Genomic DNA, 23,757 nt, shown 5'->3' on the forward strand with positions numbered 1-23,757 from the left:
TTACATGTATACATACTATATGTGTATATAGACCATGTAGATATGTGTTCATACATACATACATAATAATTATTATTTATTTTAATTTTATTTTTTATTTTTTAAAGGTTATTTATTTATTTATTTGTCACAGAGAGAGCACAAGTGGAGGAGGGGTAAAGGGAGAAGCAGGCTCCCTGCTAAGCAAGGAGCTCGACACAGGACTCGATCCCAGGACCCCGGGATCATGACCCGAGCCGAAGGCAGACACTTAACCGACTGAGTCACCCAGGCATCTCTGTCATTTATTTTTGGAAACGGTTCAACTGGGTCTAAGCAGTCAGTTCTTTTTTTGATTGTAAAATAAAGATTTGCTTACTAAAACTTAAAATGCATCAGAAAAATTCCCTGTGAAGTGTTTCTTTTAAGACATTTAGTAATGTCCTAAAAAGATAAACTGGAATAATCTGTATAAAGTGGAAGTAATTTCTATAAAGGTACTTAAAGTAAAGTAACATGGTATATTCAAATGCTGTAAACCTTTGGAGATTGCTAGCGAATACCAATGGGAGCTCTCTGCATACTGGCATAGAACCAGATTTCTAAGGGCTTGCTTATGTCAGATAGGAAGGTTATGGGGTTATAAAGAGCTAGAAGAGAAAAATTGCAAGTTAGAGAAAAGGTTAATTTTTAGAAATATAATATCACTTCCTAGTTTTTAAGAAATGTTCATGATTTCCTTAATTTTTCTTTTGGTTTTTTACTTTCTGTTCTCAGGAACATATCAGATATATTGCCAACAAAATACAAATGGCTACTATATGTTCTTATGTTCCTTTCCAGAGGTAATAAATGTGGGTCCAAGTGAAAACCTGAAGCGATGGTCATCAAATCACGTCCCAGGGGCTGGAAAGCGGATGTGAATGAGCAAAGCAGGTGGTATTTAAGGAAAGCAGGGAGACAGGGAGGCTGAGACAAAGGAAAGTTCTGGGCCTCTCTCAGAGAGGCCAGCCAGCTCCTGCAGACTGTTGCCAAGTAGTTTTAAACTGTGAGAAATGTCCCAGTTTAAAAATATTGGACTTAAACTGTTTGAGAGTCAAATTTAACACGCCTGCAAGTTGCATTTATCTGTGGGTTACTTCTTTGTATCCTTGGTCGACAGGAAGACATACACTCACAACTGAAAGCCTATCTGGACTAACGGAAAGAGCTTTGAAGTGCCTCACACCTGCTGAAATCCCAGCTTTGTCCCCCAAAGATTGGGTAAGCTTGAGCAAGTTATTTTTTTTCTTTTCTTTTTTTCCTCATTTGTATTTTTAATCAAAATATTGCTATCCATTTTTTTTAACTCTTTCTTATAAGCACCAAATATTAATATCTAAGTCAATTTTTTGGGGAAACAGCATCAAGAACAAAATAGTGATGTTCATTCCTCCAAACAACCAAATTTGAAGTCACCAAAGCAAAAACGAAAAGCACTCTCCTCGCCCCCCCCCCCCCGCAAAAGTAACAAAAGTCACATTCTAGGGTTTCAGAGCATTTAGCAGCCTCCCTTGTGCTGTCTAATTATTCTTCAGCTGACTTTCAAAAAAAACAAAACCAAAAACAACCCACCCTAGCTCACCAACATATACATTTTCCATTTGCTTTTTAAAAAATTAAAAATAATAATTAAAAGAAAACCTGAAGGAATTCACAATCAATTAACTGACTTATTCCAATTTTGCGTACAGGAAGGTCAGGAAGGCTATTTGCAGCACGCACCGTTAGGGGGTACTGGTCTTCGAGGTTTAGCTTCCTTCCAAAATTCTCTTCAAGAATTCCACAGGACAGGGGCGCCTGGGTGGCGCAGTCGTTAAGTGTCTGCCTTCGGCTCAGGGCGTGATCCTGGCCTACCGGGAATCGAGTCCCACATCAGGCTCCTCCGCTATGAGCCTGCTTCTTCCTCTCCCACTCCCCCTGCTGTGTTCCCTCTCTCGCTGGCTGTCTCTCTGTCATATAAATAAACAAAATCTTAAAAAAAAAAAAAAAGAATTCCACAGGACAACACAGCTCCCAGTGCTGTTCTTCATAGAGTGACAGGGCTTTCCTCAAATCGACACAGTTACTATACACCTGTGTAAACTATTTCCCATTCCGTTGCAGTACTTTCACTGAGAGGTCAAGAATCAGTCTGAGAAACTCCCACCTGGAATCTTCTGGAGGTGTAGTGATTGGAACAGCTGTCACATCATTACTCATATAGTCAAACTCTCCCTTCTTTGGCTCCTCTTCAGTATAGGAATAGTCTTCTATTAGAATCTGAGAGCAGTCTCCTTTAAGACTGTGTAAGGTGTGGCCACATGTTTTTTGCATGTAGTTCTTACATCCATCTGTTTGGCCAGTCTCTTACCATAGTGATCATCTTTGGTTTCCGTTTGATTATTTCACATAATATGCCCCATCTCCGCCCCCCAGAATCAGTGCGTCTTTGCCACTTTATTCTTTCCCACTGTGCATGATGGCCTGGGACACCCAAATCACTCTCCACCAGAGGAACAGCCCCTCTAAGGATGAGAATATTTCTAAACTGCTTCAACTGTAGAATTGTGATGTTCTGATAAAGTGAATCTCCATCATACACCACTACATCAATGTCTTACTCAACCAGGTGACCATCAGCGGTGGGCCAGTATCTGTGGATGGCCCCTCCTCGAACAATGGGTGGTCATCGCTTCACCCACCCAGTACTGTACTGCCCTGATTCAATTCTTTCATTCTTTCTCCTATTTTGTTCAAAAGACTTGTGAGAACTCTGAAGGTCCGACAACACCAGTCCACGTGGGCAAATTCTCAAATTAGCAAAGCTGCCATTTTTCTTTATGTAGGTCACTAAGTAAATGTGGTCTTGCCAGGTGTGCACGGACTCCATCATCCCTTCCTCCTGGAACATGGACTGTAGAATGTTCTCACCATCAACTTTGGCTCAGAGCTTGGAGTCCAGGTGCTGTTCAGTGCTGTTGCCCTAGGGAGGCGAGGCCTTGTGTCATGTCTGGGGGAGGCGGCCATGGGGACTGGGGGCTGCATGCCTGTCACTGTTTTTCTTTAAATGTGGAGAAACGCAGTATCATTGTTCATTGATATCCTAATATTTTTCAAATACTCTATCTCCAAAGAATGATTAGGGTAAATTGATATTTGGTAATTTCCCCTTCTCTCTAATTTTGCTTCTTTTCATTTGGCGTGGTTTGATTATTTATTTAGTTAAGTTTTTTTTTTTTCCAAGTGATTTCATTTTTCAAAATTTTTTTTTACATGGACATTCCAACTACTTATTTAGCTGTGTGAACTTGGCCAAATATTCACTTCTCTTTGCTTCATTTTCCTTGTATGTAAACTGGATAACAGTAATAGTTATTTAGAGAATTATATGAGATAGACATGTAGAACCCTTAGAATAGTGACTGGTACTTAGTAAATGCTCAATAAATCCAGCCACCATTATTATTACTATTGTTATCATTATGTCCTTTTGAAAATAATTCTTGCCATTCAATTACTTCTTTCTATAATTTAATAATATTATGCCTTCTTCAATGAAATATGAATACTTAAGAACTCCCAAACTTTTGGAAAATAATTTTCTATGAAGTAATTCTCTGTTTCACAAGCAACTCATTATAGATGTCTTTAAAAATAAATATTCCCCTATGGCATACCAAAGTGTCTTTGCTTATTTAAATATGTTACTGTCACCCAGCTTTTCTGGAATACATTTACCATAAAAAACAAGAATTTTCAAAATGCATAACTTTCTGATTAAAAACCTTTTTTTTTTTTAAAGATCTTATTTATCAGAGAGAATGAGATAGCACGAGCAGGAGGAGTGGCAGGCAGAGTGAGAAGCAGGCTCCCCTTTGAGCAAGGAGCCTGATGTGGGACTTGATAACAAAACCCTGAGCTGAAGGCAGATGCTTTACCAACTGAGCCACCCAGGAATCCTGATGAAATACCTTTTAATTAGAGTTTTATATGATAATAGCAAACACATTGGGGGCATTAACATGTCATCTCTAATGCCCATAATACACCTGCTACTGTCTATTTTATAGGTGGGGAGACTGAAGCAGTAAGAAACTGAATCACTTGCTTAAGATTTTACAGCTAGGAGGATGTGAACCCAGGCAGTCCAGATCTAGGGTAAGCCAAGATACGGCCCCTAAGCTACATACAATTCCTCTTTCCTCCAAAGACAGAGGCTGTTCTTTGATTCTTCTTTCTTAGGAGAACCTGAACAAACTTTTCCAGGTTCTCATAGTGTAGTTATATATATATATATATATATATATATATATATATATATATATCCCACATACATATATATAAAATGTAGTTATATATGCATATAATTGTATCTATAGACAGTACTTATTTGACTAATATTGTTATCTCTAGAGAAGAAATGGTAGCTCTGCACACAATGACTATCTCCTGTTGATTTATTCTGAAATGTAATATCGTTGCCTCAGCTGGGGCTTCAGCTTAACTATAAAACTTAATGATTTCACATATCTAACTGTGTAACTCACATGATCCATCAGAGGACAGTAGCTGGATGCAATTCTAATACACAAAGAGGAGTAGGTCACCTTGTCCAGTTTGACTAAAAGTCTTCGAAGGGTGATTAAGGCCCGAATTATGACAGTTTTGTCTTTTGAAAGGAAGGCATCCAAGATGGATATTAATAAGCTGCAGACATTTTCTATCTATATATAAAAGAGGAAAATGGTTGGATTTTGGAACTAGAAGGAGACGAGGTAGATTTGGCACATACACGTCTAGTTTGGGCATCGTGCAGCCGTGTGCTGGGCTTGCCTCACAAGATTCAATTGTCAAATTGCCAAAAACTTTGTAAGCTGATTGTTAAAACAGACTCTTAACTATAGAGAACAAACCGATGGTTGCCAGAAGGGAGGGAGCTAGGGGATGGGTGAAACAGGTGAAGGAGATTAAGAGTCCAGTTATCACAATGAAGAGTGAGTAATGTATAGAATTGTTGCATCATTACCTGAAACTAATATAACACTGCATGTTAACTACACTGGAGTTAAAATTAAAAAATCACTATTAAAAAGCAAGTTTTGGAAAACTAGGAAGAAATAAAACAAAGGTAATAAATACTCAAAACTTCTCATCTCCTATTTCTTTTGCTCTATTTTACTCTTACAGGCCCTTGAGGTAATTTACACGTATTATACCTGTATGGTGGGAATATTAAATAATGATGCGCTACCAGCATCTCTCTCCAATTCTATGTTTAATGATGTCCCTTCGATAGCTTGAAATCAGCCACGATGCGAGTACACCAGAGCGATTGGCATTATTTCCAGAGAGCTGGTGGTTAAGCATTCACCAGCACACCGTGAGCAGGATGACCTCTAAACCAGGTGGTGGTGACTCGTGTGGACATGAGAGCCTCTGACCTGCTGAGCCAGGTCATGAGAGTCAACTGCAGATCAGAGACAACAGAACAGAAGGCAAGGAAAAAGGCAAAACGGTGACATCAAAGAAGAAAAACAAAGGCTGGAAAGAGAAGAAGTAAAAGAAAGAAACAAATGCTATTTGCCAAAATAATAGCCAGAGGCCTTGTGTCTGGCGGACAAGTTGTCCTTACGGATAGATGGGACGTGACCTCAACCCAGCTCACTCTCCACCGTTTCTCCCTTACTCTCCTAGATAACCTTGACACAGAACCTTCCTTTCAATTGTTAATAACATTGAGAAGAGCATTAGACAACGTGATAAATAACCCTGATTACTAAAACAAAGTACACCGACTTCTGCAATTTATTTAAAGCAAAGAGATCATGGCTCATTTCATTCTAAATGCAAAATGGGTGCCCACGGATAGTCTGAGCTTTCAGAGACAATGCTTAATAGATGAACAAGGATTTATTATTAAACTTATTAAATCAACACTGATTTATGGAATTATCATAATTCTATTATGCAAGGTACTTTGGGATGGGTGAAATAGGTGATGGGGATTAAGGAGGGTACTTGTGATGAGCACTGGGTGGTGTATGTAAGTGTTGAATTACTCAATTGTACGCCCGAAACTAAAATTACACTGTATGCTAAATTACACTGGAATTTATATAAAAACTTTATAAAAAAGAATTTATAAGAGAATTACAAAACATGCTTTAATTTGGTCTTCCTGGAAGGCGAAAAGTATTCACGTGACTCAGTAGGAAAAAGTGTGAGACAGTTGTTCTCAAGTTTAAACTATTAGAATCACCCGGAGAATTTTTAAAAACACAGATTGATGGGCCCCATCCCATGATTTCTGATTCCACAGACCTGGGGTAGGGCCCCACAATTTCTATTTATAACAGGTTTCTGGGAGATGCTGATACTACTGGTTCAAGCATCATATATAGAGAACTATTGATATAAAGTATAAGCAAGTGCTCATAGTGGGTGTGGCTCTGAGAAGGATGCGTCTACCAGGTCAGAATATTCAGCAGACTTTGACTTGAGCTGAAAAAGGAGACAAATGTGAATATGCATGGGTAAAGGAGAAATGACCTGAGTGGAAAAAAAAGCTTGAGCGAGTGCTCTGGGATAGGAATTAATGTGTCGGCAGGTGTGCATGTTGGAGGGGAAATTAACTTATGTGTGTGTGGTTCAGACTAAGAGTTTGTGTGGGGCAATGCTGATCCATTCCAAGGGCAATGAACTATTTTCTAGGAAAAATCTAAACAGGGTGATTAAGCTACTGAGTTTACCTACCACACTGCTTCCATTCCACCCAGGCTTTGAAATTGTTTTAGCTATACAGAAACTGAGAAATAGCAGTTTTATCAGTAAGGATCTTGAGCAATGTCAAATCTTAGATCGACCATGATGGCAATCGCATTCACAGATCACACACTCACGTGCCTCATTGATAACTGGAGCCATGCTGGCGATTTTCTGAAGGCTCAGCTTGCTAACTGCAGGATTGGAGTCGTTGACCCAGTTTCTGAAGAGAACCAAAAATTCTTCTGGGAACGGGTCCTTGAAGAAGTTATTCAGAAGCTGAAAGAAAACGGTCAATAAGTTCATAAGCAGAGAAAGGCTAATGCACGATTTCTGCGTCAGTCATAGAAATCGAGACATTCTCAGTAAAACTGGAGCACAAGTCTCACTAAAACTCCAGATACTTATATGCATTCCTACACACATTCCTGTGTTCATAGTTTCTGTGTTCTCTGGAAGGAGGAGTAGCAGTCATAATAGGAAACACGTGCATATATATTTCTGTATATATCTACAGCTGATCCTTTCTATATGTTAGATGTATTATATACTGTATTCTTACAATAAAGTTAACTAGAGAAAAGAAAATGTTATTTTAAAAAATCATGAAGAAGAGGAATACATTTACAATATTGTGCTGTAAAAAATTCATGTGTAAGTGGACCCGCACAGTTCAAGCCTGTGTTTATAATGCATATAACATATAGCATATATGTTAATTGACCTTATGTTAGTAGTAGTTAGGTTTTTGGGGAGTCAAAAGTTATATGTGGATTTTTGATGGTATGGGGGTGAGCTTCCCAACTCCCATGTTGTTAGGAGTTAAATATATGCATTAAATTTTTTTTCCTCTCCATTGTTGGAATTTCAGTGACTCAATTTAAATTACCTCCCTGTCCCAGATTATAGTTAGGTGGGTGAGTTCCTTGACAGTGAATATTTATATGTACTAGGAGGTCATGCCTACTATGGGCCAGGCATTATGCTAGTAAGTGGAAATTAGTTACTCGTTCTAAGTGGAAAATATGCCTTTATGTTTTGATGTGTGGTGATCACCCAACAAGAACTAACCTTGATAATATTTGGAAATAACACATCAATAACCATCGGTCTTCCATTGTTCCTAATTGATTTCAATTATCTAATTTTCTTTGCCTCTTGACTGGGACAAAGCCCAGCCTATGTCATGTATAGAAAAGCTGCCCCAGAAGATCCCGGTACCCATCGTTGGTTAAGAACCATTGACACAGAGAGTATCCAATATTCTTGTGATGTTTTTAATCTATTTCACACCCTTTTTCTCACTACTCATTTTATGTCTATTTTTCTATTATATTGGGCAAAACTGGTCGATTTGAATGCTTTAGCATTAGATTGACTTATTTCACTTTGCGTAATGCCCTCTAGTTCCACTGATATTGCAAGTGGCAAGATTTCATTTTTTCTGATGGTTGAGTAGTATTCCCTTGTGTATATATATATATACACCACACCTTCTTTACCACTCATCCGTTGATGGACATCTGGGCTCTTTCCATAGTTTGGCTATTGTGGACACTGCTGCTATAAACATTGGGGTGCAGGTGCCCCTTTAGATCACTACATTTGTATCTTTGGGGTAAATCCTTAGTAGTGCAATTGCTGGGTCACAAGGTAGTTCTATTTTCAACTTTTTTGAGGTACCTCCATACTATTTTCCAGAGTGGCTGCACCAGCTTGCATTCCCACCAACAACACTGCACCCCTGTTTATAGCAGCATTATTTACAATAGCCAAGGTAGGGAAGCAACCCAAGTATCCATCCATAGATGAAAAAGTAAACAAATGTGGTATGTATATACAATGGACTGTTACTCAGCAATACAAAGACGACATCTTGCTATTTGCAACAACATGGACCTAGAGGGTATAAGGCCAAGTAAAATAAGTCAGAGAAAGACAAATACCATACCTATGTGAAATCTAAAAAACAAAAGAATAAATAAACAAACAAAAAGCAGAATCAGATGCTTAAATGCAGAAAATAAATGGTTGGTTGCCAGAAGGAAGAGCGGTAGAGGGCTGGGGAAAATGGGTAAAGGAGAGAGATACAGGCTTCCAGTTATGGAATGAATAAGTCATGGGAATAAAAGACACAGCACTGGGAATATCGTAATAGCGTTGCATGGTGACAGATGGCAGCTGCGCTTGCGAGCCCAGCACCATGGATAGAGTTGTCAGATCACAGTGCTGTACACCCGAAGCTCTGTCACATTGTGTGGCAGCTCTCTCAAGAAACAAAACCACCAGGGATGTACTGTATGGTGACTAACATAATAAAAAAATATTATTATAATATAAAAAAAATTTAAAAAAATAAAATTTAAGAAAAGAAACAAAACAAGCACTAAAAACTTATGCCTAAAATGATATTTGATAAAGATAAATTTGAGAACCAAAAAAAGCCACATTTGCACTAACAATTTAAAATAATAGAAACTACTTCATAATGCCAAAATTAACATGTAAGATTTATATGAATATGACAAAATATTGAATTAAAAAAAGAAGTGAAAATATAAAAATACCAAATATTCCTAAGAAGCTCATAGTTTCAATTTAACTGCAATCATAGTTTCAGTGAAAGGTTTGTTTTTTTCTTTTAAACCTGGCGAAATTATTTTAAAATGTGACTAGAAGGATGAATACATAGGAAAGACTAAAGACATTTTGAAGAGAGTTGAGGGAAAGTTGCTTTGTAAGACATTAAAATTTATTTGCAAACTGCCCTAATTCCATTGTGATACTTCCACAACCACGAAAAAATGAATGGAGCTTAACAGTGTCATCCAGGACAGACCCTAATGTGGGTGTGTGTTTGTGTGTATATAGATGAAATTAATAATAGAAGTCATAAAAGTAGTGTCACCAGTGACTTTAAGGCTTATTAATTACATAATGCTGCGATAGGAAGTTAATATTTACTGAAAACTTTAGTTTTAGTTAGTTTTAGTGAAAAACTATAGTGTACCTTGTGGTACGCCATGTAACTTCATGGGAAACAACATTACATGTAAAAATTTATATAAAATGTATAAATACGAATAAACTATACATGACTATCAACTCTTTGGACACAGTAGTTTTTTAATGCTTAATTTTTAAAAATATTTTATTTATTTATCTGAGAGAGAGAGAGAGAGAGGGAGAGAGAGAGAGAAATCACGAGCAGGGGGAAGGGGCAAAAGGAGAAGCGGGTTCCCCCGCTGAGCAGGGAGTCCAATGCAGGACTCGATCAGGACCCTGGGATCATGACCTGAGCTGAAGGCAGACGCTTAACCATCTGAGCCACTCAGGCATCCCTAATGCTTAATTTTTATGAAAAAAAAAAAAAAGACACATTCCATAAACAAAAGGCAAACAACAAACTGGGTACGGATTCTCAACAGGCATTACAATCAAATGTATAACACACTTAATATCCTTCACAAATTTCTGTGGGTGAGAGAGAGAGAATCATAGAATTCATTGAGAAAAACACTAAGACCGTAATAAGCAAATGGGCGCAGAAGAGATCAGATTGTTCAGATTGTGGAAATTTAATTTATGAAAAATTTTAATTTTAAAATGTTCAACCTCTCTAAAAATTTAAAATTAAGGACAAATCAAATCCCCCACAAGACATTGCATCTACTTCTCCAATTGGAAAGCTCTTCAATAGTGGCAAGAGGGCAGTGGGGTGAGTACACCCACAAACCACACGGAGAGCAGTGGTTGACTCTGCTTTCTGGAAATCAGTCTGGCAATAAAAATCCTTAGCCCTCAGAATGTTTATACTCTTTAGCTCCTACTTTAGATTCTTGGAATCTACTAGAAGGAAGTAATCTAAAATACTAAAAGAAAGAAGACTTAGGCACAAAGATGTAAAGTCTATTGTTACTTATATCGGTAGAAAATTAGAAATAACACATATAAATAAATGGCATAAACATCGATAGTACTATGTTAAATATTGCTGGCTAACAAGACTAAGCTAAGGTAAAATACACAGGTGTGTGCTCAGAACAACTAAAGGCCAAGTGACCTCACCGTGAACTGGGCAGTTGAGGATTGCCAGAAGGTCCAGTCAGAGAAAGTGGGGGAACAATGTGGTCATTGCTCAGTTCTTAGAAGGACAGGTATACCACTCTCCAAAAGGAGTAAGCATTACGTTCATGATGAGAGAGGCAATTAGGGTTCATTATACATCATCTGTCACATTAATAATGCTTATATAAATCTTATGTCTTTTGTAAATTTCTTTTGAATGTATCATTTTATGGGAGCAATCATGTATGTCATATTTAGGCCTATTTAATGTTTGTACATACTTAAAAGGATAATACAATGAAAATAATGACTCACATAATAAAAATAATGAGAGAATCAGATGGATTAAGCAAGTTTGGAAACTATTGATTTGCTAGTGCAATGTTCAGCTACACTGATTTATGTATCTTTCTGAAAACCTTAGAAGTAGGTAGTATAGTGTATGGGTATGTCTTTTATAGTTTATTGGTTGTTCCACTGACTATGATGTTTGAAATTGTGTCAAATTTTTGAGAATATTTGGCATGACACCTTAGATTAATACTTTATTATATATTACCTCTATGGAAAAATTAATATTTGATTTAGAGAATTTCAACTCATAGAACTTCCTACATGCCTTTTGTAAGCAAAAGGACTTCCTCAATTTGCTCGATTCTAGTTTAGCTTTACAATATATGGTGAAATATTCATATAAATATTAATGTAGTTCTATATTTTCATTTTACTCAGTTATTTGGATCATTTCCTTTTTCCCCCTAGAGAGTCTGAAGGATCATTCAGATCCCAGATGTTACCTTCTATCTTTAAGTAAACTTGGAGTACACTGTAAGTATTCCTTGATTTTAAATTAAATTCTTTTTTTTTATTATGCTCAATTAGCCAGCATATAGTACTTCATTAGTTTTTGATGTAGTTCAACAAGCATGCAGAGACACATGAACTGGTACTACAGAAATAATTAGTGTTTGTGCAAATCCACATCTCCTCGGACATGACAAAAGTTATCTGTCATCGTCTGAACTCTTGGTAAGAATTAACATTTAGAGAGGGAGATAAAAGATTGGAGGGTTGACAAGTTTTGAATAGGGAATGAGAACCTGGTTGTTCTCAGTCTTCTAATGAAACTCACTTCAGTGAGGAATATTACCGTGATGATACTGTCTTCTGACCGTCTAGGACCTTCCACTGAGAGCTTGTAGAGATAATGCAAGGTCTCTGGAAACTGTGGGAAGTTATAGTCACTGAGAGTTCTGTAGTGGAGAATAAGGCACTGAATTAGCGAAGAAGATGAAAACTTCCTGCCTCAGCAACTGCTAATGGTAGTAAACGGAATCATTATCCTCATATTTTGCACCACCCAGATAAAAAAGAAAGATATTTTCTAGTATTCCCTAATCCAAAGGAAACTGCAGCTCCATTCTAAATTCTCTTCAGACTCCAGGGAATTATATATATCTGGATCGCTGACAACATCTCTTTCCTTAACATCACTCCTCTTTCCCATCTTTCCCTCCTGAGCCCCACAACAGAATACCGTGTAATACCACAAGCTCCTGCTTGACAAAAAGTAGAGAAAATAAATAGTGCAAAATAAATATCTTGGCAATCCAGGATGGTTGAATAGGTCATCATCATGGTTTTAGACCAAGTCTTTCCTTGGACTGATATGATGAAGAAGAGAGTTTGGGACTATCCTGTTTTACTCTGGAGAAGAAGTGGCGAGTCCTGATTCGCTGAAGCCATTCTGGGCAGTGACCAGGCTCACAGTTGTCCTGACACGCTGGCCTGGATCAGATGGCTAGTGGCAGGACTGGGAAAATTGATGTGACGGGTTTCATTTTAAAACTCCAGATTGGTATTTTAAACCAATGCTTCTTGAACTTTAATATGGATACAAATTACCTAGGAATCTTGCTAAAATACAGATTCTGATTCAGTGGGACTGGAGTGGGCCCTGAGATTCTATTCTGCCTTCTATTTTTAACTTCTAGGTGATGCTGTTGCTGCTGGTCTGAGGACCACACTTTAAGAAAGAAGATCCAAAGGTACTAAGGATATTGTGACTATTAACTAGTGGCCACTTGTGGGTGCAGATGTATCATACTTTTATAAAATAATCTACGTTCCTGAAATCTGTGTGTAAACAAGATACCACTTGAAATGCATGAGGGGCCCAGAGACCATATAGACTATACTTTCTGGGTTGGTCACAGCTTTAAATGGTCTATTATGTTGTCAAGTCTGTGTATCTTGATTCTTGATCGGAAAATCTGATCCCTATAATCAGTAAGGAGCTAACTAGGAAAAAACCCCAACTTTTCTACTACAAGAAAAATGTAAAGTTTTCTTTCATTATACTTTCCAAAATTATTTGTCTCATTGAGAACAGATTTTTTGAAGTGGGAGCACATCTATAACTGTCTGATGCCTACATAGCAGGAATCTGCTAACAGCAGAGGAAAGAAAAAGCAAATTCGCCTCCAGTTCTCCATATCTGACAGAGAAACCTGTCCTTTGGAGGGAGGATAATTGGGTATCTGTATCATCAAGTAGGAGGACAAGGAAAGAGAAAACTATATCAATAAATAATAAACCCCTAAAATAAGGGAAGGAGTAGAAATCAAAGGGCAATTCAGATCATTAGGGGAGAGAGGGAAGTTGGAGTGGATATTGACTGTGTCACACATGGCTTAACTGAAGAAAGTTGGAGAAGGTGGGATAGAGACAGAACCACGTGCAGGGCCCCTGTTCTTACTTGGCAACAAGGTAGACCCCATGATGGTAAAACTGCGTTTGGTTAAACTGGTTCCAGCAATTCTTTTTCTTTAGAGCAATATCCACCTGTTGTAGTCCAGAACAATTCAGCAGAACTCGCAGGGCGTCCTGGGCATAGCTACAGCCCCAAAGAAGAACAGAGTCACCATTCGACAGTGGCCTTCATGTAACTAAGTACTTATGACCGGACTTTTCATTCCACCCTGCGCAGGACGCTGGTTTTGGAAAAGGGTATGTTTCAAAGGAAAACAACTTTCAATGCTCTTCATCTTCCCTGATCAACAGTACATGGGATTTAGGGTCCAACTGAAATGGTAGCATGTAAAATCTAGGATTAATCATGGAGCAGCTTATTAGTTCATTAGCTTAACAGCTTATTAATAAAAGATGTTAAATGATGTGATAATTTGCTAAAAGTGCCTGCTGCCTTTCTTCTTTGGATGCTTTAAATAAATAGATATATTCTCATCCGGGTGGGATGATTTGGTGCATGTCTGCTTGAAAGACAGAGAATGGGTTAAGTATCTTAATGGAATGGATTGTGCTTTGGAGTTCTGCCCGTTTTAGAAGTCCACCCCTGATGAGGGCAAATAGCAGGCAGTGGGTCCAGATTTCTCTAGAGGGCAACAAAGCTAACTGTAGAGCCTTAGGTGAAAGGAAAGAGCTGAATCTTGCCGTATGTGGAGAGAATGACCGTGTGCCGTCTTAAGGCCACACATCACACCATCAACCATTAAACAACTTCACAGCTCACAGAGCACATTTACATACATTATTTTAATCTCTCACATACAATGACCCTGAGAAATCACTATCAGAGAGTAAATGGCAGAGCTAGCATGTGTCTAGCTTTGGCTCTAATGCTCCTGCCTGCTCTCTCTCCCCTTGGTAGCCTCCCACTCTGGCAAGAATAAACCATGTTCTGTGGGAGTGGTTCTTCGTGCATGCTGCACACACTCAGGGAAGGTTCTAGCTAACTTCTAGGTACTTAGGGGTCCTAGAGGCATTCTACCTTTCAGAGGAAAGGGAACTGTAATAAATGAACGCATTGCATATGATTATAAAGAGTTCCACATGAACCCGCGGGACGAGAAATAGTTGACAGCTGGAAGCTTATTTCTGATTGAATCTAAAATAACCAATATGATCTCACAACATCTTGTTCTCTGTCATCAGTCTCAGGTCACTGCTGTAGAAGAGTTGAAGCATGAGGGCCATCAAGAGCTGGGGGAAAAACTGGGCCACCACTTTCTTGTAAGAACAAATAGGCAGCAATGTGCACAGGGCCTGGGATGCCTAAAGGAAGGAAAAAGAGCTCAAGAATGGAGCATTCTGCCTCTAAACCCAGCCAGCCTTGGTGGGGGGAAGGGAGGAACCACAACCCCTCCTGCAACCCCCTTGAAGGAAGCCTGAAGTGTGCATGTGTATTCATTCATTCTGTAACAGCTACTAAGACCATTTTCAACCAGGAACTGTGTCCAGTATTCTATGGCAATGAGCTCCCAAAGCACTATCAATAATCCCTCGGCTGCCAAACCAGTGGGAAGCAAGTGGCTCCCAAGGACAGAATACATCCCAATGTCCCCTTCATATGTGGCCATGAAGAATGGTCCTACCAATGACCCAGGTCCTCCCTGTGCTTGAACAATCCAGGCCAGTGCGATATTCAAGAGGAGGCAGTCCAGGTCACTAACAATCATTTGGCCCACTAACCACTGCAACACCCACCCACCACATCAGAGAAACACATTCCACCACCTCACATTTGTGGAGAACTACCCATTTTATTCCTACTATATCTCCATAAGACCAGAATTTACTCCCAGGAGTGGTGATTTTACTCCTCAGGAGATAGAAAATGGTGGGCACAAATGACATTAGGCCTTCATATGCTTATAAAAGTCTCTATGGTCTAGCTGGTGGCTACTCTCTGACACCATCTCTGAATTTCCACCCTTGCTCCATTCTCTCCTTTTGGTTTCCTCACAGTCACTGATGTACCAGCAAGCTCTCATCACTGTAAAGCTTTTGCCCTTCTCTCTGTCTAAGACTCCTTTGCCTAGATATTTGCAAGGATCACTCCTTCATTCTCTGACTGGATGTTGTCTCAGCAGAGAGGCATCCTCTGACCAACTTTCCTAAACTCTCCTGATCACTTTCTTTTCCCCACATCACTTTATGTCTCTTCTCAGCTTTATATCATCTGACACTTGACACATTCTTTTGTTCGTTGTCTGTGTCTTTTACCGGAATGCAAACTTCCTGATCAGGGTGGCATATAGTTGGTACTCAATAAGTATGTGTTGGATGAATGAATGAGTGAAAGCAGGACAGTGTCAAGAAGTATGACTGAATATTTGGGCAGATAGGGGTTTTCATGATCAGAGAAATGCCAGGACAAAGAAACACTCATGGTATTACTTACCACTACAGGCATCATATTAGTAGGATCAAGAGAGAAACGTCTTCTTTCCATGAAGCTGTCCTGAATTTCTCCGGGCTTTCCTTTCAGTATCAACAAGATTGTCTTCAGCACATGAGGGGCCACACTTGACTCAGAACCTGCTGCGTGCCACATCAGTATCAAAGTGCTGCAAACACAGTCCCACCCCCCCCCACCACCATGGTGAGAATCAGCTTGTTCATTTCCTACTTAATACTGTGTCATGATTTGAGAAAAGTCTTGGATTTACATGTTTTATAATGAAGAAATTACAGACAAGTCTAAACCAAATTGATATGCTCATTTCCAAATGATCCCATTAATCTCTTGTCCTTGAAAACACAGGAAGAATTTCAGTGAGATATTACAGAAAATGCAGTCTGCAAGTCTGCAAGTTCATTTCCTAGCACATTTAAATATCTGGACAGGTCAAAGTCAGGAACTGATAAGCTTTCTCCATTCTATATTGTGGTCCTCCCAACTTGTGATCTTGTTTGTCCAGGAATAAGAGAATATTTAAAAATTGCTATAAAAATACAAGTTAATATAAATAAATATATCAACTTTTTAAAAAACCCTTAATTTTAGGTAGAAATACTAAGCAAAAAACTAACTATATAAATTTAAAAGTTAGAAAAGTAAGTTCAAATTGAGCTCAGAGGAGTGGGCTCTTTTGTGAAATGTCACACATTTAATTAATGACACTGATGTCAGTCACTAGAACCCTGGCTCCTCAAACTCCAGTCCCCTAGCTCCTTTCTATATACTTGGCCACTCTTCAAGATTATTTTTTATTATTGCTAATCTTAAAAACCGCTACACACCTCTGTGTGGGTATATTCCTTTTTTTTTTAAAGATTTTATTTATTTATTTATTTGATAGAGAGACACACAGCAAGAGAGGGAAAACAAGCAGGGGGAGTGGGAGAGGGAGAAGCAGGCTTCCCACTGAGCAGGGAGCCCAATGTGGGGCTCAATCCCAGAACCCTGGGATCATGACCTGAGCCGAAGGCAGACGCTTAATGACTGAGCCACCCAGGCACCCCTGTGTGGGTATATTCCTGATCCGTTATCAATCCATGCTGGGTTCTGAACCCTATTTTATAGACTCTCTGCATTTAGGTTCCTAATAGGGAGGCCTGGTCCTCCAGAACACAGACATACCAGCTCTTCAGAACCCATTACTCCACTGCTCCTGTCTTCTGGGCTCAGCTTTAGAACTGTGCTTAGAACCACATGGACATCAAGTCTTACATGCCCTGTCTCACTCCCTTACCTCTTGATCATACCTTCTAGCTGATCAGACATTCTCTCTGTTTTTCTGATTTAGCTCAACTCTAAATCTTAGTCTTTTCTGCTTCAATCCTCACCTCCTATTGCACAAGATCTGCTGGTGACTATTTTAATTAAGTTCACCTAACTCTAATTATGCTTGCTTTCTGTACCTCCTCATGTCATATGTTTGTGCTGGATTCACTGGCAACTTTTATCAATGTTGAGCTATTCCCTCTGAACAAAATGTTTGAAGGCTGGTAATATATTACATACAATGGGTGCTTAATTCCTGAATGAGAAAACACTGAGTCATAGGAAGATTTTTAATTGCCAGGAATTTTCTAAGTAGTAAAATACTTTGTGAGTATTTACGGGCCTCCCAAATAAATATAAGCTTTCAGGTGAAAAAAAAAAGTCACTTGTATAATTGGTTTAGCATTTTGTGCATTTTGATGCCCTTTCACAGACATTAACTCATTTAACACCCATATAATTGCTGTATAGATAAGGAATTTTTCTCATCTCACAGACAAATTGAGGATCAAGAAGTTTAGAAACTTGTGTGGCTGGGAAGGAATTCAGATCCATTTGTTTTCAAAGCCTGAATCCTTTCCATAATATAACTTCCTGCCTTTTATACGGTTAATAGTGAAGAAATATTACCTTCCTTCTCAAAGTACTAATGATAGAAATGGAGTGATGTTATTTACTACTCTCTTCTAATGTGAGTTAGGCTCATACTGTCCCATAGGTTCATACTGGTATTCTTTTTTCCTTAATATTTTCCAGGATCCTCGATCATGAATTTCCGATAAATAACTAAGGAAGAGCTATTTTTAGTGTCTCATTATTTTGTTGGTGCAGGTAAATACCTTACATCTGTTCTTCATTAATGAAGAAAAAAAGCACTATAAATTTTATCACTTATGGGGAAAAAACCCATCATCACTTTGAGGAGAGGTTTGTTCCTATGGGATATGCAGCAGAACACAATTTAAAGCCTCAGATAAATAATAGTGACAATGATCATTTGTCGAGGGTGTCTACCGTGTGTAGGTATTGTGTGAGAATATGAATAAATAAAGATCATGTGCATGATCTTATTTAAGCTTCATGATCATCCTATGTGATGCAGAAATAGATATCTTTTTTCAGAAAAAAAGAAGCCAGGCCTAACTTGCCCAGCTCTGTCGGATCCTGGAGGCTGTGAACAAACCCTTACGGAAAGGCTGAGGGGGCCTTACTTGTCTGCTGGGACTGGGTAATCCATAAGTTGAAAGATAACCTTCTTTGGTGAAGTGCGTGTTAACAAGGTGATGACTCGCAACATAGCATGCTTCATGATGTGGGAAGAATCTTCACACAATTGCTTGTAAATAGCATCCACAATCTTAGACACCTGGAAAAGTCATTTATAGGTCAACAAGAGTCTTTTGTTCCATGGCCACCTCTAAAGCAAGGCATTTCTTGCATGTAAGAATTCAGTCCTTCTCAGAATGGCCACGGCAGCGATTGACACACAAATAAGACGAGAGGAAATTTATGTGTATGACTACACAACATAAATATTTATTGGGGTGAGAAATAAGCCTATGCTTTTATTGTTAGGGGAAAATGCCCATTTAAAAAAAAAAAAGTTTATTTGGGGAAGGTAGACTTCCTTATTTAAGACATATAAGGTTGGTATGTGTATGACTACACAACATAAATATTTATTGTGTATGACTACACAACATAAATATTTATTGGGGTGAGAAATAAGCCTATGCTTTTATTGTTAGGGGAAAATGCCCATTTAAAAAAAAAAGTTTATTTGGGGAAGGTAGACTTCCTTATTTAAGACATATAAGGTTGGTATAGAAAACATTGTATAATTCAAGTCCTTTAAGAAGGAAATCAGAACAATGGAACAGAATAACAATGGAACTGTATACTTCAAAAAACCTTTCTGACAATTAAAGACTTGAATCTACATACAGAACGGATAAACTATGTATTCCAAGAATGGCCCAGAATGGTAAACACTGAGTCACATAATCTTGCAAATTCTATTCATAGGCCCTATGTCAGTTTTATTTTTCCCCTTTTTATTAATTCTTGAACAAGGAGATTACTAGCTAGACCTGAAATTTGTCTCAAATTAATGGCTGTATATTCAACATCAAATTTCATCCAACAAGATAACTTCACTTTTTATTTGGAAAATATTCCTCAGAGATCATAAGCTGAAATGTTGGTTGACGTAATTTACATTCCACTACAATTGTCTCATATACAGTTATCAGCACCATCCCCTACTCCAAGCAATAAATAAATATAAATAAATAAGCGAAGTGTTAAGAGTGCAGGACATTCCTCACACTGCGTATGCTGCAAGGGGAACATGAAATAGGGGACATTAAACATTGCTCTTCTCCGTAGACCTTTTAACTATGAGTTTAGAGCTCTTTCGTCTCACCCCCTTTCCCTTCCATGCAGCATGCCCCAAAACAAGCCAGCTATGTTACTATACACTCAAGGATAGCAATAATGATCTGCTTTAATTCTTAAGAAAAGACTTGCCAACTTAGATTTATTTAGAGATTGTAAACCACATTCTATATGTGCAATTTAGGGATTTTTCAGGGATAATTTTAACCATGAACAATTTTCCATCATAACTGATTTTATTTTTAAAATATTTTATTTAGTTAGTTTTAGAGAGAGAGAGTGCATGCAAGCAAGAGGAGAAGCAGGAGGGGAGGGAGGGGGAAGAATCTCAAGCTGACTTCACACTGAGTGAGGAGCTCTGTGTGGCTGGATCTCAGGACCCCCAGATCATGACCTGAGCCAAAACATATTCCTACGAAATGTGAATTGCATTATTTTGTTGAGTTAAATGCTGTTATATTTACATCTACCACTGGCATTGCACAATATAAAGATGGTAAATTTTGTGCTATTTCAAAAATTTAGTTGCTTTTTTTTTTTTGGCTTAGAAAGACATTAAATCGAAAATAAAAATGCTATGACAAATTGAGAAAGAAAGCGACTGGAGGAAAGGGAAAAAAAAAAACCCTTCATATGTTTGTATATTTAATGGCACTTTTTCCCTATGTTTTGAACAGGAAGCCCTCCATTCATGTGCGCTTGGCCCCACAAATTATGTAGCCAGCCCTATAGCAAGCTGAGGGTCCTTGAAAACTTCCCCTAGTGGTTACACAGGAGATTTCAATTATATACGTACTATTTTACTGTTATTAATGTATTCTTTAAAAAAACTGATGCACGGAGGATCATAGGGAAGGGAGGGAAATCTGAAGGGGGAGAAATCAGAGAGCTGGACGAACCATGAGAGACTCTGGACCCCGGGAAACAAACTGGGGGTTACAGAGAGGAGGGGGTGGGGGGGTCAGGGTGATGGGTATTAAGAAGGGCACGTGTTGTGATGAGCGCTGGGTGTTAGACGTAACTAATGAATCATTGAACACTACATCAAAAACTAATGATATACTATACTGTGGCTAAATGGACATAATAAAAAAAAGGTGATAAAAATACACTGCATTTACTGGTCCTCATGAAATATTTATTGAACAAATGGTATTTTAAAAATTAAAAAAAAAAACCTGATGCAAATATGGCAAGATGCTATGATTTGGTATGATTGGTAGGTAAACGTTCATGACATTATTTTCTAAACTTTTCTGCGTGCTTGAAATATTTCACAAAAAAAAGCCTCATCTGATTAAAGTAACATAATGAACAATAGCAAGAAATACACAGGAAAAGAAGTAGGCATATAACAAAGGCAACAAGAGCACTTTAGAGAATAAAGTCAGTGTTCCTCTACTCACTGTGGCTATCTTACCATGGTGACCTTATGCGCGTGATACTCCAGAGTCAGTTTCAGCATGGTTGATGCCTTGAATGCGGTTATGTAATTAGGGGAAGAGAGTTTCATCAGGAGACTCCACACAAAATCAGTCAGCAAGGATGGCAGTAGGGTGTGTCCTACACTCTGAAACCAAAAAGGAGAGCTGTGACCTCACGCCTTACCTATGGTGACAGAAGAAAGACAACTGAATTCAATCATTCTGGAGGAAGCTCTGGGGCCGGGTAGAGCCAAGTGATTTTTGTAGGCTTTAGGCATTTTTGCTGTTGTGGCCCTCTTCCTCCATTCAAAAATGTTAAAAATCATATTTTACAACTGTCTAGATATTGATAATTCAAGTGGAATTACATTTATTTTTTTCTTCTGATTTTTATTTTTTTATTTTTATTTTTTTTAAAGATTTTATTTATTTATTTGACAGAGAGACACAGCCAGCGAGAGAGGGAACACAAGCAGGGGGAGTGGGAGAGGGAGAAGCAGGCTCCCAGCGGAGCAGGGAGCCTGATGCGGGGCTCGATCCCAGGACCCTGGGATCACGCCCTGGGCCGAAGGCAGATGCTTAATGACTGAGCCACCCAGGTGCCCCTCTTCTGATTTTTAAAGCAGTTAAAACACTTTTATCTGGGTAAGTCAGCGCTCGAGTCAGGCCAGGAAAGAATGAAAAACCATGGCATTACAATTAGGAGGAACTATAAAATATTGATTTTACACCAATCAGCTGTTCGAATATTAGAAATTATTGTGAGCTTCTTTAGCTTTGGAATGAGTTTGCTGAGATCAGAAACAAGCATGATTAGTATGCAGGAGGGGATGAAGTAAGAAAGGGTGGGTGATTCAAGGGTGTGGACCTTTTCTTTCCCAGAGAAGGATCAAGAAGCAGGAAGAGAGAGAAAAAGCCTCATATGTCGGAGATTGAGGTACGAGAACTACAATCCAAACAATCCTTTTTTTTTTTAAGTCAGAGGAATATCCATGGACCATAAAATAAGAACAAAATTACATGATTACGGATCTCTCAGTTAAAGGAGATGAATGAGTCACATTTTCTCCTTTCATATACATAAATATTTATGTATATATATTACATTTTATAGTATAAACACACACACATACGTCATTTTCCCAAGTTCAGAAGGTACCCAATCTTGACAATGAAAGCTTATCTGCATTCCTCTTAAAAGGATGGAGCATAGCTCTTTTTGGTCAATAGGGCAAACCTGAGGTTTGAGTGACAATGGGTGACCACCAGTCTCCCTCCTACTGGGCAGAGGGGTGAGGGGTAGTATTCTTGGAATGCTATGCAAGAAAGCTAAAGGAGGGTCACTAAGGCTTGGTGAGGTGGACCGAGTATCGCAAATAGTTTGCCCTTCTTTAAGAAAGCCAGATTTCATTATATGATATGTTGAATTAAAAAAAAAAGACATTGAAATGGGGGAATATTCTCTTTTAACTATTTGTTTGTTTATTCAATGAATTTATTTTAGTGTCCATTTAAAAGTTGAGGAAGAAGCAATTTCTAGTGAAAATTAGAACTGTTAGGAGTTTCTGTCACATGAAGGTAGGTCCAGGTATGACAGTAGACTACATCAGACGACAGGGGCTGTTTATAGAATGGATTCTTTAGAAATCACCTATAGTGCCCCTTATTTCTTATTCCTATACCATGTCATTATATATTCTTGATGCTACTCATTATAATGGCTGCATGGTAGAGTACCAACTTGATATTCCACAATTTATCATCTCTTTCTCTGTGTTTGACACACAGTTTGTTAAAAAATAAACCACGCATCTGTGAAGAAACTCTTCTCATAAGTAGATATATTATTGTGAGTTTTTTTTCTTTCTATACATTCCCATGAGTGAGTTTACTAGTTTATTTGGCATAAACATTTTTTTTTGTTTAGTCTGTGACACTTTTATGACCCTCTGTGGCTCCTTTAGAAGACAGTGTCCTCTCTTATAACTGGTCACTATATAAAAGAACAGCCTCTTAATCTGTAACCTGCTCTTTTTTTTTTTTTTTTTTTGGATCCTCCCATTTCATGGTATTTTGTTTCTAGCTCTCTTGGCTAAAAACCTTGATGCTTATCCTCCTAGTCACATCCTTTGGACTTTGTCTTTGGCTATAGTCTCCTTGATTCCCTTATTACAACCTTAGATTCTCTCAACGCACCTGTTCCAATCTACCTCTGAAAGTCCCCACCTCAGGGTTTTCCAGCTACTGCTCTTACACACAGGGCACGACTGGCCTGCTTTGGTCTCACAAATGGGAACCAAATAACAGGTCATGAACGCAAGGACCCAGGGCACCCTCCCTCCTAGCCCCAGCATTTCCAGATCGGAAGGACATTAAACTCAGAAAAGACAGAACGCAACATGAAATTGGTAGTAGTTGGCCTCATGGACTGCTTGGAAGGGGCTCTGAGGGGGCTGCCAGTCCTCCACTCACTAGCTCAGTCCTGGTGTTCAGGATTCCCATTCCAGGGCACTGGAGTGGAGATTGAAGGATGTAGAAGAATTTTCTAGTAAACCTATACAGATGCTTGGTTTCTTC

At 38.5% G+C, this 23,757-nt stretch overlaps 1 protein-coding gene and 1 pseudogene across 1 annotated transcript in view; both read right to left on the bottom strand.

Annotated features, from left to right (window-relative positions):
- Positions 1-23,757, bottom strand: part of MROH9 (maestro heat like repeat family member 9) — a 63,925-nt gene that overhangs the window by 12,502 nt on the left and 27,666 nt on the right. Inside the window, exons 7-14 of the mRNA XM_087866565.1 lie at positions 21,177-21,326; positions 18,571-18,725; positions 16,034-16,199; positions 14,762-14,904; positions 13,589-13,726; positions 11,963-12,083; positions 6,904-7,041; positions 4,548-4,724 (exon numbers count right to left, since the gene is read on the bottom strand). Of these exons, the coding sequence (XP_087722691.1) occupies positions 4,548-4,724; positions 6,904-7,041; positions 11,963-12,083; positions 13,589-13,726; positions 14,762-14,904; positions 16,034-16,199; positions 18,571-18,725; positions 21,177-21,326 (1,188 nt within the window). The remainder of the gene's footprint in view (positions 1-4,547; positions 4,725-6,903; positions 7,042-11,962; positions 12,084-13,588; positions 13,727-14,761; positions 14,905-16,033; positions 16,200-18,570; positions 18,726-21,176; positions 21,327-23,757) is intronic.
- On the bottom strand, positions 620-3,045 carry LOC123803032 (spermine synthase pseudogene; annotated as a pseudogene).

Source organism: Ursus americanus, chromosome 2 (assembly GCF_024610735.1).
Source record: "Ursus americanus isolate L20-20 chromosome 2, mUrsAme1.1.p, whole genome shotgun sequence".
Lineage (NCBI taxonomy): Eukaryota > Metazoa > Chordata > Mammalia > Carnivora > Ursidae > Ursus > Ursus americanus.